This window comes from Engraulis encrasicolus, chromosome 4 (genome assembly GCF_034702125.1).
Source record: "Engraulis encrasicolus isolate BLACKSEA-1 chromosome 4, IST_EnEncr_1.0, whole genome shotgun sequence".
Lineage (NCBI taxonomy): Eukaryota > Metazoa > Chordata > Actinopteri > Clupeiformes > Engraulidae > Engraulis > Engraulis encrasicolus.
Window position 1 is genome coordinate 2,329,399 of NC_085860.1, and position 13,102 is coordinate 2,342,500.

At 48.1% G+C, this 13,102-nt stretch overlaps 1 protein-coding gene across 1 annotated transcript in view; it reads right to left on the reverse strand.

Moving 5' to 3' along the window:
- tle3a (TLE family member 3, transcriptional corepressor a) overlaps positions 1-10,160 on the reverse strand; it is a 46,500-nt gene extending 36,340 nt beyond the window's left edge. Inside the window, exons 1-5 of the mRNA XM_063196501.1 lie at positions 9,767-10,160; positions 8,883-9,083; positions 7,683-7,783; positions 7,186-7,249; positions 4,527-4,571 (exon numbers count right to left, since the gene is read on the reverse strand). Of these exons, the coding sequence (XP_063052571.1) occupies positions 4,527-4,571; positions 7,186-7,249; positions 7,683-7,783; positions 8,883-8,906 (234 nt within the window). The 5' untranslated portion in view covers positions 8,907-9,083; positions 9,767-10,160. The remainder of the gene's footprint in view (positions 1-4,526; positions 4,572-7,185; positions 7,250-7,682; positions 7,784-8,882; positions 9,084-9,766) is intronic.
- Positions 10,161-13,102: the final 2,942 nt, after the last annotated feature.

Below are 13,102 nucleotides of genomic sequence, written 5' to 3' on the forward strand. Positions count from 1 at the left end.
GCACACACATGCACACCTCTACAGTGAATTTGAGCAAACACACATAAGACACACAAACAGGCACAGAACACCTTCCCTTCCTGGCCTCACCTAAGTGAGTTTGCTTTGGCTCAGAGCTGCCATGTCCATCAGCAAGCTTGGCAAACAGCTTTCTCTAGGCTCTAGTGTGAGTCATTGATCCACTGGTCCATGTCAGGTCATGGGGGCCTCTATGTGTGTGTGTGCGTGTGTGCGTGCGTGTGTGTGTGCATTGGAGGTGGGGATGCTTCCCAGAACTCCTTGCTTTCAACAGGCGCGCACGCACACACACACACTGGCTGACTAAAATAACCTCGGGTGACTAGGGCTTCTCGCCTGTCTGCACCTCACCATCACACCAAAAAAAACCTCTAAGATCTAACAGGATCAATATGAGCAACACACACACACACAGAGTGAGAGAGAGTGAGTGAGAGAGAGAGTGAGAGAGAGAGAGAGAGACACACACACACACACACCTTAGTCATCGCGGTGTCTTATTGATGCCCAGAGCTGGCTGTGTGGGTGGGCGTGTTGGGGGAAAAGGTCCATTAGCTCTCCCCAATAGCGCTTCCTTACAGGGAGTTACTGAAAGGCTCCGCTCACAGCACATCACATACAGACAGGTTTAAGCGCTCACAACACCACACACAGACAGCTACTGTAGTCACACCACAAACACACGGTTGTCTCACACAAGAAAATTTGCCGCACACCTGCACACACAGCTCTAATTATTACAGTTCACCAAATGAAAAGGTTAAACGAGAGGAAGCTATGTCTGACATAGCCAGATAGAGATGCATGGCAGAAAAAAAGAGATAGAGGCATGTGAGCGAGCAAGAGAAAGCAAGAGCAAAAGAGCAGGAGAGAGAGAGAGAGAGAGAGAGAGAGAGAGAGAGAGAGAGAGAGAGAGAGAGAGAGAGAGAGAGAGAGAGAGAGAGAGCATGTGAGAAGGACCAGTGTGTGTGTGTGTGTGTAATGAAAGGAGGAGTGATGGATAGAGAGAGAGTGAGAAATGGATTTCCTGACAGCAGGGATAAATCTCCGGGCTGGAGAATAATACGCTTGTGTGCATCCACTAATCCCACCCACCCCGGGCTGTTAACCACTCCCTGACTGACCTGCTCTCTGGAAGGAAGGAAGGAAGGAAGAAAGAAGGGATGAAAAGAAGGGAAAAGAGAAAAAAAGAGACAGGCGGGAAAAAAAGAGGATTGGCCGACAAAGATGAAGGTATGGATGGAGAGATCTCGCTGTTTGCTCACTGACACCATCGCCTCCTCCTCACCCCACAAAAACACACAAACACAGACACACAAATAAACCCCCCTCACCACACGCGCACACACACACACCTCAGACACACAAAACCCCTCACCACACACACACACACACACACACACTACAAAACCCCTCACCACACACACACACACCCTCCTGACACCCCCCCAACACACACACACACACACACCACACGGTAAGCAGGTTAGGGCCCCTGCAGCAGAATGAATAATTCAGGCTCCGCCATCAGCTCTGTGGCAGCTACTGATAAGTCAGGCCGCTAAAATGGATCAGTCGATTAACCTGTTTACACAGGCACAGCCCACCCGCCCACTCTCCCTCACACACACACACACACACACACACACCAAATAACCCCCCCCCCCACACACACACACACCCATCCTACCCACCAATCCGTTTTCACCTCTCCTTCCCTTCTTTCATCCTCTCTTCCTCCTCCATCTTCCCCCATTTCTCTCTTCTCATCACGTCACATCCTTCCCTCTTTTCCTCCCTGCCATCCCTGCATCCCTCCTGTCCTCGCTGGAAGATAAGTAGCTGACAGCCTCCATCACAGAGGCAGCTGCTCTGACAGATGTGAGGCTAGGTGACATCCCTCAATGTGCACACGCACACACACACACACACACACACACAGACACACACACAGACACACACACAGACACACACACAGACACACACAGACACACACACAGACACACACACACACACACACACACACACACACACACACACACACACACACACACACACACACACACACACACACACACAGGACACTGATGGATCACCCCGCAGCACCAATTCAGCATCTCCTCCCCGCACACCATTAACCTAACTGGGGCCTGCCTGAAGGGAGGGTGTGTGTGTGTGTGTGTGTGTGTGTGTGTGTGTGTGTGTGTGTGTGTGTGTGTGTGTGTGTGTGTGTGTGTGTGTGTGTGTGTGTGTGTTCTTGCCCTCTCTGCTGTCCACTCTCTGTATATATTCCACTGCAAATGCTGAAATGTTATTAGCAGGTCTTACTTTTGCATCCTAGACACACAAGACCACACCCCAAACCCCCAGAGAGCGAGAGAGACAGAGTGAGAGAGAATGTGATTGAGAGAAAGAACGAAAGAAAGAAGGAAAGAAAAGCGAGGTGGAGAGATACAGAGAGAGGGGGAGAATCTTCTTGGTGGTGGTTGTTATGGTGTGAAATAGAGACCGCCAGATTAATCAGCCGTTTTTTTGCTATTTTTTAATAAATCGGCATCGGACGATTTTCTTATTTTCCTGTGCCGATTTTAAGTCAGGCACATCTGTGGGCAGCTATCTACTTGTAATGATCAATGCTGGTGACCAGCTCTAAAATATATTAACGGACAATCTAATTGAAATGTTAAGAAAAAGAGGACGCAATTAATATTTTTTTCATTAACAAGGCATTTTTAGCATGCCAATTAAGTATAATACGATAGCATATCGGCCCAAAAAAATCGGCAGGTCACATCGGCTGACTTTCATCGCTAAATATCGGTATCGGCATCGGCCTTAGAAGAACTCATATCGGTCGGTCTCTAGTGTGAAAGATAAGGCAGTTTTCTGGAAGGTACCGAGGAGAGATTCATCACCTGATGACCCCTACAGCATTAGCTGCCGCCGCGCCACACACACACACACACACACACACACACACACACACACATACACACACACACACACACACACACACACACACACACCTCCTCCTCCTCCTCCTCCTCCTCCTCCTTCCACTCCCGTGTCTCATCTTAATTTACAGCGGCGTGTGAAATTCGCTGACACAACCAGGCCTCCTCCATTGCTCTTCCGTGCTCGCTACTCTGCTTTGTGCACAGTAAGGACAGGGGATGTGGGTTACGGCTTCTCTCTCTCTCTCGCCCTCTCTCTCCCTCTCCTCTAGCAGTCAGTCATTAAGTCACTTGGGGCACTGCTGCCAAAGGCCCTTGCCTTTAATCTCATCAAAGCTATCCACCAGCAGGCTGCCAGCACAGCACAGCAGAGCAGAGCAGCTCAGGACTGCTCTGTAAACCGCAACACGCAACTCACAGGAGTGTGCCACTGTGTGTGTGTGTGTGTGTGTGTGCATAGAAATGTGCGCAAATAGGAGGCATGCATGGTTCTGCATTTAGGTGTTTATGTGTCTTTACTCATGAATGTGCGCGCGCGCACGCGTGTGTGTGTGTGTGTGTGTGTGTGGTGTGCACAACACACAAGGTGGAGAAATGAAGGGAAATCTTTTTTTTAAATAGCGGGGAAACTCAGCTGATTAGAAGTTACAGGCAAATTCCCACCACCAGAGAGAAGCATCACTGCACGCAACAATCTGCAGGTCTGCATGTGTTAAATGAGGAGGCTGCAGGAGCAAGGCAGGGCACTGGAGGAGATGCTGGTGCTGATGCTGGTGCTGATGCACTGCTGTTTACCACGCGAAGATCAATGTGTCAGAACTGCTAGAGCTGCATCATAGCCTAGCGTTTAAACACGCCAACTACACCAACTGTTATGTGCGCAGGGCTGCTTGATTTTTTTTGCTCATCGTCAGCTGCTTGACTTGGCAAATGCAGCAGAAAGATTTTATGTTAATGGTAGTTGTGCTGTGCAAATATAATGCGGACATCTGGGCAATTGGGTGGACATTGTTATGTTTTGTATATCCTGTTACATCCGGTGTAATGAAAAGGGCTCGTTCTTTGGTGAATTAAGTCTTCTTGAAGATATATTAAATAACTGTGTTACAAACAAAATGTCCTACTCAAATATATTTGGTATGCCCTATTTACAGATGTGGGTTTGTTTGTATGTGTATGTGGGTCTTTTAAAGGATATTTGTTTGTAGACCTATTGTTTACAGAAGTGTCTGTGTGTGTGTGTGTGTGTGTGTGTGTGTGTGTGTGTGTGTGTGTGTGTGTGTGTGTGTGTGTGTGTGTGTGTGTGTGTGTGTGTGTGTGTGTGTACACATTTGTTTAACAAGCAGCCTGGTCTGAAAAAGCCCAGGGCCTCTCAGGCCCGTGTATGGCTGCCCAGTCCACCACACTCCTCATGTCTGTTCACACCTCCCTGCCATGCTGTTGACTGATGTTCACACACACACTCTACACTCCTCCCGAGTTTCCACAAGTACGCCTGCGTGATTGCGTGAGAGGGTGTGAGAGTGTGTAAAAAGTTCACAAGGAGTCACATACCTGTTTGTGCATTTCGATGTTCAGCCCGTACGACATCTCGTAGTACTGAAAGAAAGAAAAAAGAAAACAGAAGGAGTCAAGAATTAGATTGCATTACATGGATTTGTTTAAAAATTGAAGACACGCCAAAAGTGCAGTAAGATTTCCTTTCCCCTGTAATTCTCTCAAAACACACACACACACACACACACACACACACACACACACACACACACACACACACACACACACACACACACACACACACACACACACACACACACACACACACACACACACACACACACACACACACACACACACACACACACACACACACACACGTCTGCATCCGTAGGCAGCCAGTGGTGCATTTTAGTTATTCATGTTGTCATTTAGATGTAATAAGCAGCTCTTCTGTACTGGAGCATCTATGGTCCTGAAACTATACTGTGGCGAAAACCCAGCCGGCCACAACAAACGCTCGGGGTAAGCACTCGCTGTGCTCTGCTGCACTCCCCATCCCACAACACCCACCGGACGTCCGGCCAACCAGGCCAACGCAATATTCAACCATAGCAGCCACACTCGGACAGCAGGCAGAGAAAGAAAGGGAGGGGAGACACACACACACACAAAGAGATAGAGATAGACATCAAGAGATAAAGCAATAGATTGAGAGATGGAGCGCAATAGATAGACAGAGACAGGCGGATGAGAGGCATAGACTAAACAGCCACAATCATTAGTCTGATCAGCTGTAGCCACACTGACTGGCTTGGGGTGGTGGTGGGGGGTGTCTCTGTTATCAGCACAGACCCCCTCTACAGACACTCTCAACTGTGTTTACCTAAGCCCTGCCAGCACTTCACACACACGCACACACACACACACACACACACACACACACGTCTACCTGCCAGAGGAATGTTTGACTTCCTATCCTTAGAATTGGCGCTCTTTAACCTATTTACTCATGATAAGAGACTACACTTACAGGGTTTTACCCCTGGCAGTAAAAGTCAACTGTGGTGCGGTGCCCTCCTCAGCGGAATTCCCCTCAACACCACAGCCAGTCACACACATTGACACGGACACACACAGCCCTTCATTTTATGGCCCCTTCGACCACTTCCAACACTCCTGACCTGAGGAGCTCCGTAGTCATACTGGTGGTGGCCATGAGTTTCTGGGCCAATCACAGAATGGGGAGGGGTACCGTAGCAAGACATACTGTTTGACAAATGTAAGCTTTTGTAGTTCATTTATAGAGCCGCCAAGGTGACACCAGATGCCAAAACATCTTTCGATAAAGCTTTTAGACCATGTTCTAAGCAGTTAAGATCAAACTCCTTTTTGAACACAACAGTGCTGGCTTTGATTGGCTGTGGGCTATTAAGCACAATGGCATACATTAGTAGCGCTAAATGAATGGCAATAAGCAATCGCAAACCACACCTGGCTGACAGGGGGGAAACTGAATAGATGGTTCCCAGACCAAATCTCAGTACTGATTTAAGCTGGCTATAGCCAGGCTAGAGTCAAACAGCAGCACTCTGTAAAGGCCTTCACTCATCAGCTCCAACAAAGTGCACAGCACTGGTCTGCCAACATTCAGTTCCATCCTTTCTAATATAACCTCACACACAAGCTGCAAACTCTGCTGACTTCACCTGTTGATAACGATTCAAAAAGTAGTTTGTCAAAACTGCTTGATCAAATCCATTGTTTACGACGTAACACTTTGGATATGACCTAGATGGAATTTTTGCAGATACATGCAACTGGTTCATGATCCTTATGGCAACATTTCCCCTCTCAGAAACGTATATTTCTCTGTGAACATGGTCTCTAGTGCCACCTTGCATCTGCCGGTGATGCTCAGCCCAGTACTGTGGATATAAATACCAGCATATCCAGTTAAATTGTCTTGCTAAGACCAATTCCCACACCCTATCCTATGGAACCTGCTATTCTTTTAAGCACACACCGTCCCTGAATTCCCATTCCAACACAAGTGTGACTGTAGCAGCTAATCAGTGCAGAGTATGCAGGTTTGTCATCAAGATCCTTTTTCCCACAGTGCACACACACACACAGGGAACAGTCCTGCCGTGCCTGGCTTCGCTCCCCCCCTTTACCCCTCACCTAATTTACAGCCAGCGAGGCACATTTGTCCACAAGAGCGCGGCATCTCCTTGGAGAATAATCAGATCTGCACACAGGAGGCGCCGCGGTATGTGTAGAGAGAGAGAGAGAGAGAGAGAGAGAGAGAGAGAGAGAGAGAGAGAGAGAGAGAGAGAGAGAGAGAGAGAGAGAGAACAAAAGCTGTGGTGCTGACCCCTGTGGCTTGTGGGCGGTGTGGGAGGGCAGACAGGGGGCTCAGTGCAGTCAGTCATGGCCTCTCAATAAAGCACTGGGCTCAAGTCAGCTCAAAGAGACCTCAGAAAAGGAGAGGAGAGGCCTGGACTTTTCACTCACTTGCTCCCTAGCACAGTCTCACACACCCCCCTGCTCCTAATCACACAACAAAACAGGTACACACACACATACAAACCCCTCCTTCCTCCCTTGCTCAAACACACACACACACACACACACACACACACAGTATTCAGAGAGGACACCCGAACCTCACACTTAAGAGCGTAACAATGGCTTAGCTGGAGTGTAAACTCACCATGACATAGTGCCTCTGCATTTCCGTCTTCTCATTGGCTAGTTTGTCGTATTCCACCTTTAGACTGTTGACGAAAACACACACACACAAAGAATTAGTCAGTCGCCTTCAACACTACGAAACCTTGGCTTCACCCAAGATCCCAAGATCACCAGATCCCATTCCGCCACCCCCCCAGTCTAATCTCAGGCTTATTGTGCGTGGTATGGAGTCTGCTGAATAGGCTTGAGTGGCCGCTAGTCAAACACATGATTGTGATTAGCGTCCGAGGGTTGTGAAAACACACCGGAAGATTAAGCACTAGCACTGCCCAGGGATTTCTCAGCATTGATACACGGTTATGTGTGTGTGTGTATGTGTGTACACATCTACGGGACTTTCCAACATTTGATTTGGCAATAAACGAGACCATAAACACACACACACACACACACACACACACACACACACACACACACACACACATTGTCAAAAGTGTTTACTTTAGCACTGATTACCTGTGATACTGGGCTTGCAGGAACTGAAACTCGTCCTTAATCCTGTCGCAGGACTCGGCCACTGTAAATTTGAAGCCTGGCTGACCGGGCTGGTGCGGCGCCTGCCAGACAAGAGATCGCATCAATCAAAGCCAATTACGGCCCCAGGGAGCAGAAATGTTTTTCTGTTGTCCTCTCCCTCTCTCTCTCTCTTCTCTTTTCCCCTCCTCCCTCTCTCCAGCCGTCCTTTTCCTCTGCCTCTCTAATGCGTTATCAGCTCACAGAGAGAGAGGGAAGAGGGAGAAAGAGAAGGAGGGGAGAGAAAGAGAGGGAATGAGAGGGGAAGAGAGAGAGGGGGGGCTGCTCTCATGTTTCAGTGTGGATGGGAAGTGAAGGGTGACATCTCTGCTAAAGTGCCATGTTGTGTGAGAAGGGGAGTGCTAGCTAGAGTTTCTGAAGGGGGGATGGGGAGAGAGAGAGAGAGAGAGAGAGAGAGAGAGAGAGAGAGAGAGAGAGAGAGAGAGAGAGAGAGACCGACCGGGGGGCAGTCTGCCTGCCTGCAGGGAGGGCCCTTTTAATGCTCGGCATAAACACCAGCAGTAGAAATGGGGTCGCCGCGCATGGATGAGTCTGAGCGTGCCAAACTGTGCCTGTAAAAATTTGCCTTTGTTTTTCCACCCTCCCCCAATAAACCCCCTCATTTCACCCCCTCCCTCCCTCAACCACCTCACTTCACAGTCCCCCACCCTCTTTCTCTCTCTCACTCCCCCTCTCTCTCTCGCTCTCTTCCGCTGAGTTCAAACCAGGTGTTCTGTAAACAAATATGAGTGGAGTGAATAAACAGTGATGAGGGGGAGTGATTAGAGTGGGGCACGGCGCAGCACAGCACAGCACCGCTCTCATCACAGCAGCCACTTTCGAAATGTAGTCATCAGTGTCAATGCGTGCCCGTGGCTGCGGGTCAAGCGCTGGTCTACTTGATAGCCTTGTTAAAACGTTATGCCAGCCATTGACCTGATGTACACTTCAAAGCGTTGCTGCGGTGATGTTTTAGCAGCTCAAGGGGAGAGATACAGGTTTGGCTGTGAAAACCAGGGCACTCTTTGGTCCCAGACAGGGTGGGAGGGAGGGGGTCTCTCTCTCTCTCTAGCAAGCGTGCATGTCTAAATCAATGCAGATGGTGCAGTACATTTCACATCAGTTCAAGATGTCCAAACTTACCGGATGCCGGCCTTGTGGATACATCTTGCAATGTATCCCTGACTTATTGGAGGTCTGTGGATGGTGTGGCGCTCTGGCGCGCCTCTTTCCTCGGCGTTGAAGTCGGACTCAAAGCCCGAGTCCAGCGGTCGCCTGGGGCTTCAGACCCCGCCGGTGCCTCCCTTGTTTTTTAAGATCCACTACGTTTGATTCCTTCACAGTCTTCGAGGAGGAAAGGAAAAGGGGAAAACACACACCTCAGTCTCCTCACAACACAAAACAAGACGACGTCAGCCCGAAAAAAAGGAGCTTCATATTCGAGTGTTTAGTGGAGCAATTAATTCAGAATTAAAGTCTGGTGACCTTAGTGAATTCCCACCAGGGTAGCGCCAGCTACTTAACGCTGTAATGCTGTTTAGCAATCGCTAGGCGAGAATCTCTATAAGCCGTTTAATCATCAGTTAGCCAACTGGTTTTACTGGCTGTTCCGCAATCCTACCGGCTGACCTGGAGCCCGTGTTGTTACGTGAGACGCACTACATAGACAAGCAAATTACATCAAACTAATAGTTACACACCACAGGGCAACACTGGGAAGTCGTCGCTCTTTGTGCATGACTGAAGTGAGGAAACGCTCCCTCAAATGATACACAACACACCACTACAGCCTATGATGGGAGCGCTCAAATCAAAGAAACGTTGTAATCACACAAACAGTAGTCAAATCTGCCTACGTGTTGCCGCTACAGCAGGTTTCACAAATTGAGAGATGTGATGTGAGCATTTTGGCTCCCTGGTTAGCTTGCTAGCGACAGCTAACCCTGCTAGCTCGTTAGCAAACATTGGCTACTCGACTTTTGTTGGATATAGAGCTGTTGTGGATAGCGTTATCTTGGCTACCGTACCTGGATTGGTGCTTTCCGGTGTTAGTGATGTTATGCAGTTCCACGAACAGCAATTCAAACAGCACAGCTATAAAAGAGCCGTTGGTGTGTCACATCCAGAAAACTGAGTTAAATAATCGAGAATGTTCTTGCTCGACGCTTACCGCGTCTAACATTTCTCTGAAAACAGAAGCGACTCTCGACGGCTGCTTGTCTTTGCAGGTCGAGGAGATACTTTTTCCTCCTTTCTTGAACTCCAGTCTTCAAGAAACCACTCACAAAAGAAAGGCTGGATAATCCGAAAAAACGTGCCAAAGTGTACTTCCGATTTTAAGAGGTTTGGGTCGTTTAAAAGTGTAACGTTGTACTCCTTCGACAATCTCACATTTCCCCGTCGTCCAGCTATGCTATCCTGTGCCACACACAGACAGTCTACTGACACGAGGGCTGCACTGCCGCGAGAGCACCCCTTTCCAGCCAATCAGACGAACCCAAATGGAGTTAAACCAATCGTATTGACACACTGGGGGCTGTGTAGTTTCCACCAATCGTAAGACTTTATCCCCACGTGGGGTTGTCTGCTCCATATATTACGTCATTCTCGCCATTTTAGGTGCAGTATTCAGTATTTTGCTATTATCACATAACCTGTCTTTATAGTACATAGCTTGCTTGAACCATTCGTGTATTTGGCGTGGTGATGAAACGTCCGTAAGTGCCTCCCTTTGTTGCCATAATTAAATTATTTAATTTGCAGCTTTGTTTTTCAATCATTGCATTCACTATACTTCAACGTCATAGCCCTAGTATTGAAATATTTCATAACTGGCAATTGTTTGCATGCCAAAATTGAACCACAGGTTTTTATAAAGGGCAACTATTCCATGCAGCCCCAGTCGGCATATATGTATAGACTACTGACTGAGTGAAGACAATTAGTAGGCTATAGCATGGTTTATGGTACATGCACCAGCCACACTTCATTGTATCTTTGATTTTTCCCTTTGATTTAAATGCTACGAAATATATAACCTTATGATGAACATAATGCATAATTTTCATTAGCTAACGCTGTTATCTGCCTGTATGCCATCTTCGAATAGATTCGTTTGACTATGACCCATAAACGAGAGGAGTAAAAGCTAGCAAAGGGAATAGGGTGATTGTTCAGGTCTGATCCCCGTGAACATCGGCCATGTTTGAACTTTGGATGAGTAGCCTATCGTGTGTTGCCTGTTTTGTTGGCCCCACGTGGGGTTCCTTCGTGGCATGGCAGCTTTTTGTCCAATAGGCGCGCAGCTCGCGGTCTCACTCGTTTCCTATTGGACAGAAAAGCTTAAGACTGTCATTCAAGAAGGTTTGTTGTCAATCAATACCACGCGGGGTCAAGCGCTGACAAATGCCTGTGCTTCTCGGTCTTCTGCCTGTGAATAGTGCTTGGAATGGTTGCTTAATTAGCTTCGAATGGCTTTTCTTTCCAGTTCAAACAATCTGTTACTACCACGTGGTAATGAGAGCCTTACATAAAACAAAGGAGCAAAGAAGCATGCAAACACTTAATCGCAGTGCAAAATATATTTTAAAAATAAGTAGCTTGCACTTTATGAGCCTGTCACAAAAATAGGTTGATTTTTCAGGGAGTAATTGACAGTTACAGGCAATTGTTCCATCAATGTTTTGTGTATTTAAAATCTCATTAATGCCGTATACCTGAAGGTAATGTAAAATAGGCAAGCTCAATTTCATCCAGCCGCTGAGCCACAGTTTTGTTGTCAGTTTGCGCGTACCGCCATCACTGCCAGTCCTGTGATATATAAAATCATCTCAATAGATTTCCCTCAGCCATGTGATGCAAATGAGGCTGGTTGTGCTTCCCATGTGACCATATCAAACACAACTGACCTCTTTGAAAAGACATTTGGCACGCTCCCAGCTTCTGCTGGAGACCACAGTTGTTTTTACTCCTCTGTGTGATGTGAAGGTCTTTTAGTATTTATGGATTCTGTGGGTTTGGTCGTAAGTGGTGGGTGTCGCGCAGAAAGACACAGATTCTTGTGGCTTAGCTGTGACTGAAATCTCTTGATTCCCTCCGTCCCAGTTATGAAGCAACACAATTTCTGGGCCACACTCGACAGAACCGCTCTCTGCGCGCGCATGTGTGTGTGTGTGATGTTACTTACTCTGCCCCCCCCCCACACACACACACACACACACACATACACACACACACATGCACTGCCATACACACATGCACACAGAAAGCACACCCTCGACTCAACCGCCATACAGAGAGCTGGTTGCCTAATCTCTTCCAACCCCCCCTCGTCCTCCTCAATAGAAAGTGCTGGGATTAGAAGCAACAAAAGGCCAGGGCCTCACCCCAGGCAGGGGGGTGGGGGTGGGGTGGGGGGTAACTAACCCAGCCCCCCCCCTCCACACACACACACACACACACACACACACACACACACACACACACACACACACACACACACACACACAGAGGCCTCCTTGCTGTTTATTTACACGGAAACCCCAGCCGCTGTGAAAGTTCCACCCCCAGGCTTTACACATGGCCCTATTTGCAGAGGTGGTTTTAATTCTTCACAGAACAAGGGATTGGCCTCTCTTTCCACCACCCCACTCTCTGACACTCACACACACACACACATGCACACGCGTGCACACACACACACACACACGCACGCGCGCACACGCACAAACGCGCACACACACACACACACACACACACACACACACACACACACACACACACACACACACACACACACACACACACACACACACACACACACACACAAACACTTCAACCAATGCACATGTGATCAACTAACCAATCACACAAACACAGACAAGGACACACGCACTCACGCCCTCACAAACACACACGCGCACGCACACACACACACACACACACACTCACACACACTTCTCAACTGAGCCTACCCCTGGCTGATTCCCACAGAACCAACAGGGCCCTGGGGCACACACACCCGTGTCAATAAAAGAAAAAGAGAGAGAGAGAGAGAGAGAGAGAGAGACTAAACAAACAAAAGGCATCCTCATTACCTCATCGCAAAGTAAGGGGATCATGCGAGAGACAACTGGAGGATGAGATCTACTTGGGTGACCGTTTCTTTAAAAAAAACCAAAAAAAACAGGTATACTTTTATGGTTTATTTAATCATGTTTTCGTTCTTTGGCCGTTTTAGGTGTTGAAGTGCGAAGCAGGGACTTTCCTCCGATGTGACTTGTGGGCCCACAGCTCTTGCAAGCTTGCATGTGCTCAAGGCCATAGACACATGCAGGATACATGCGAGATACATTTGACCTTAC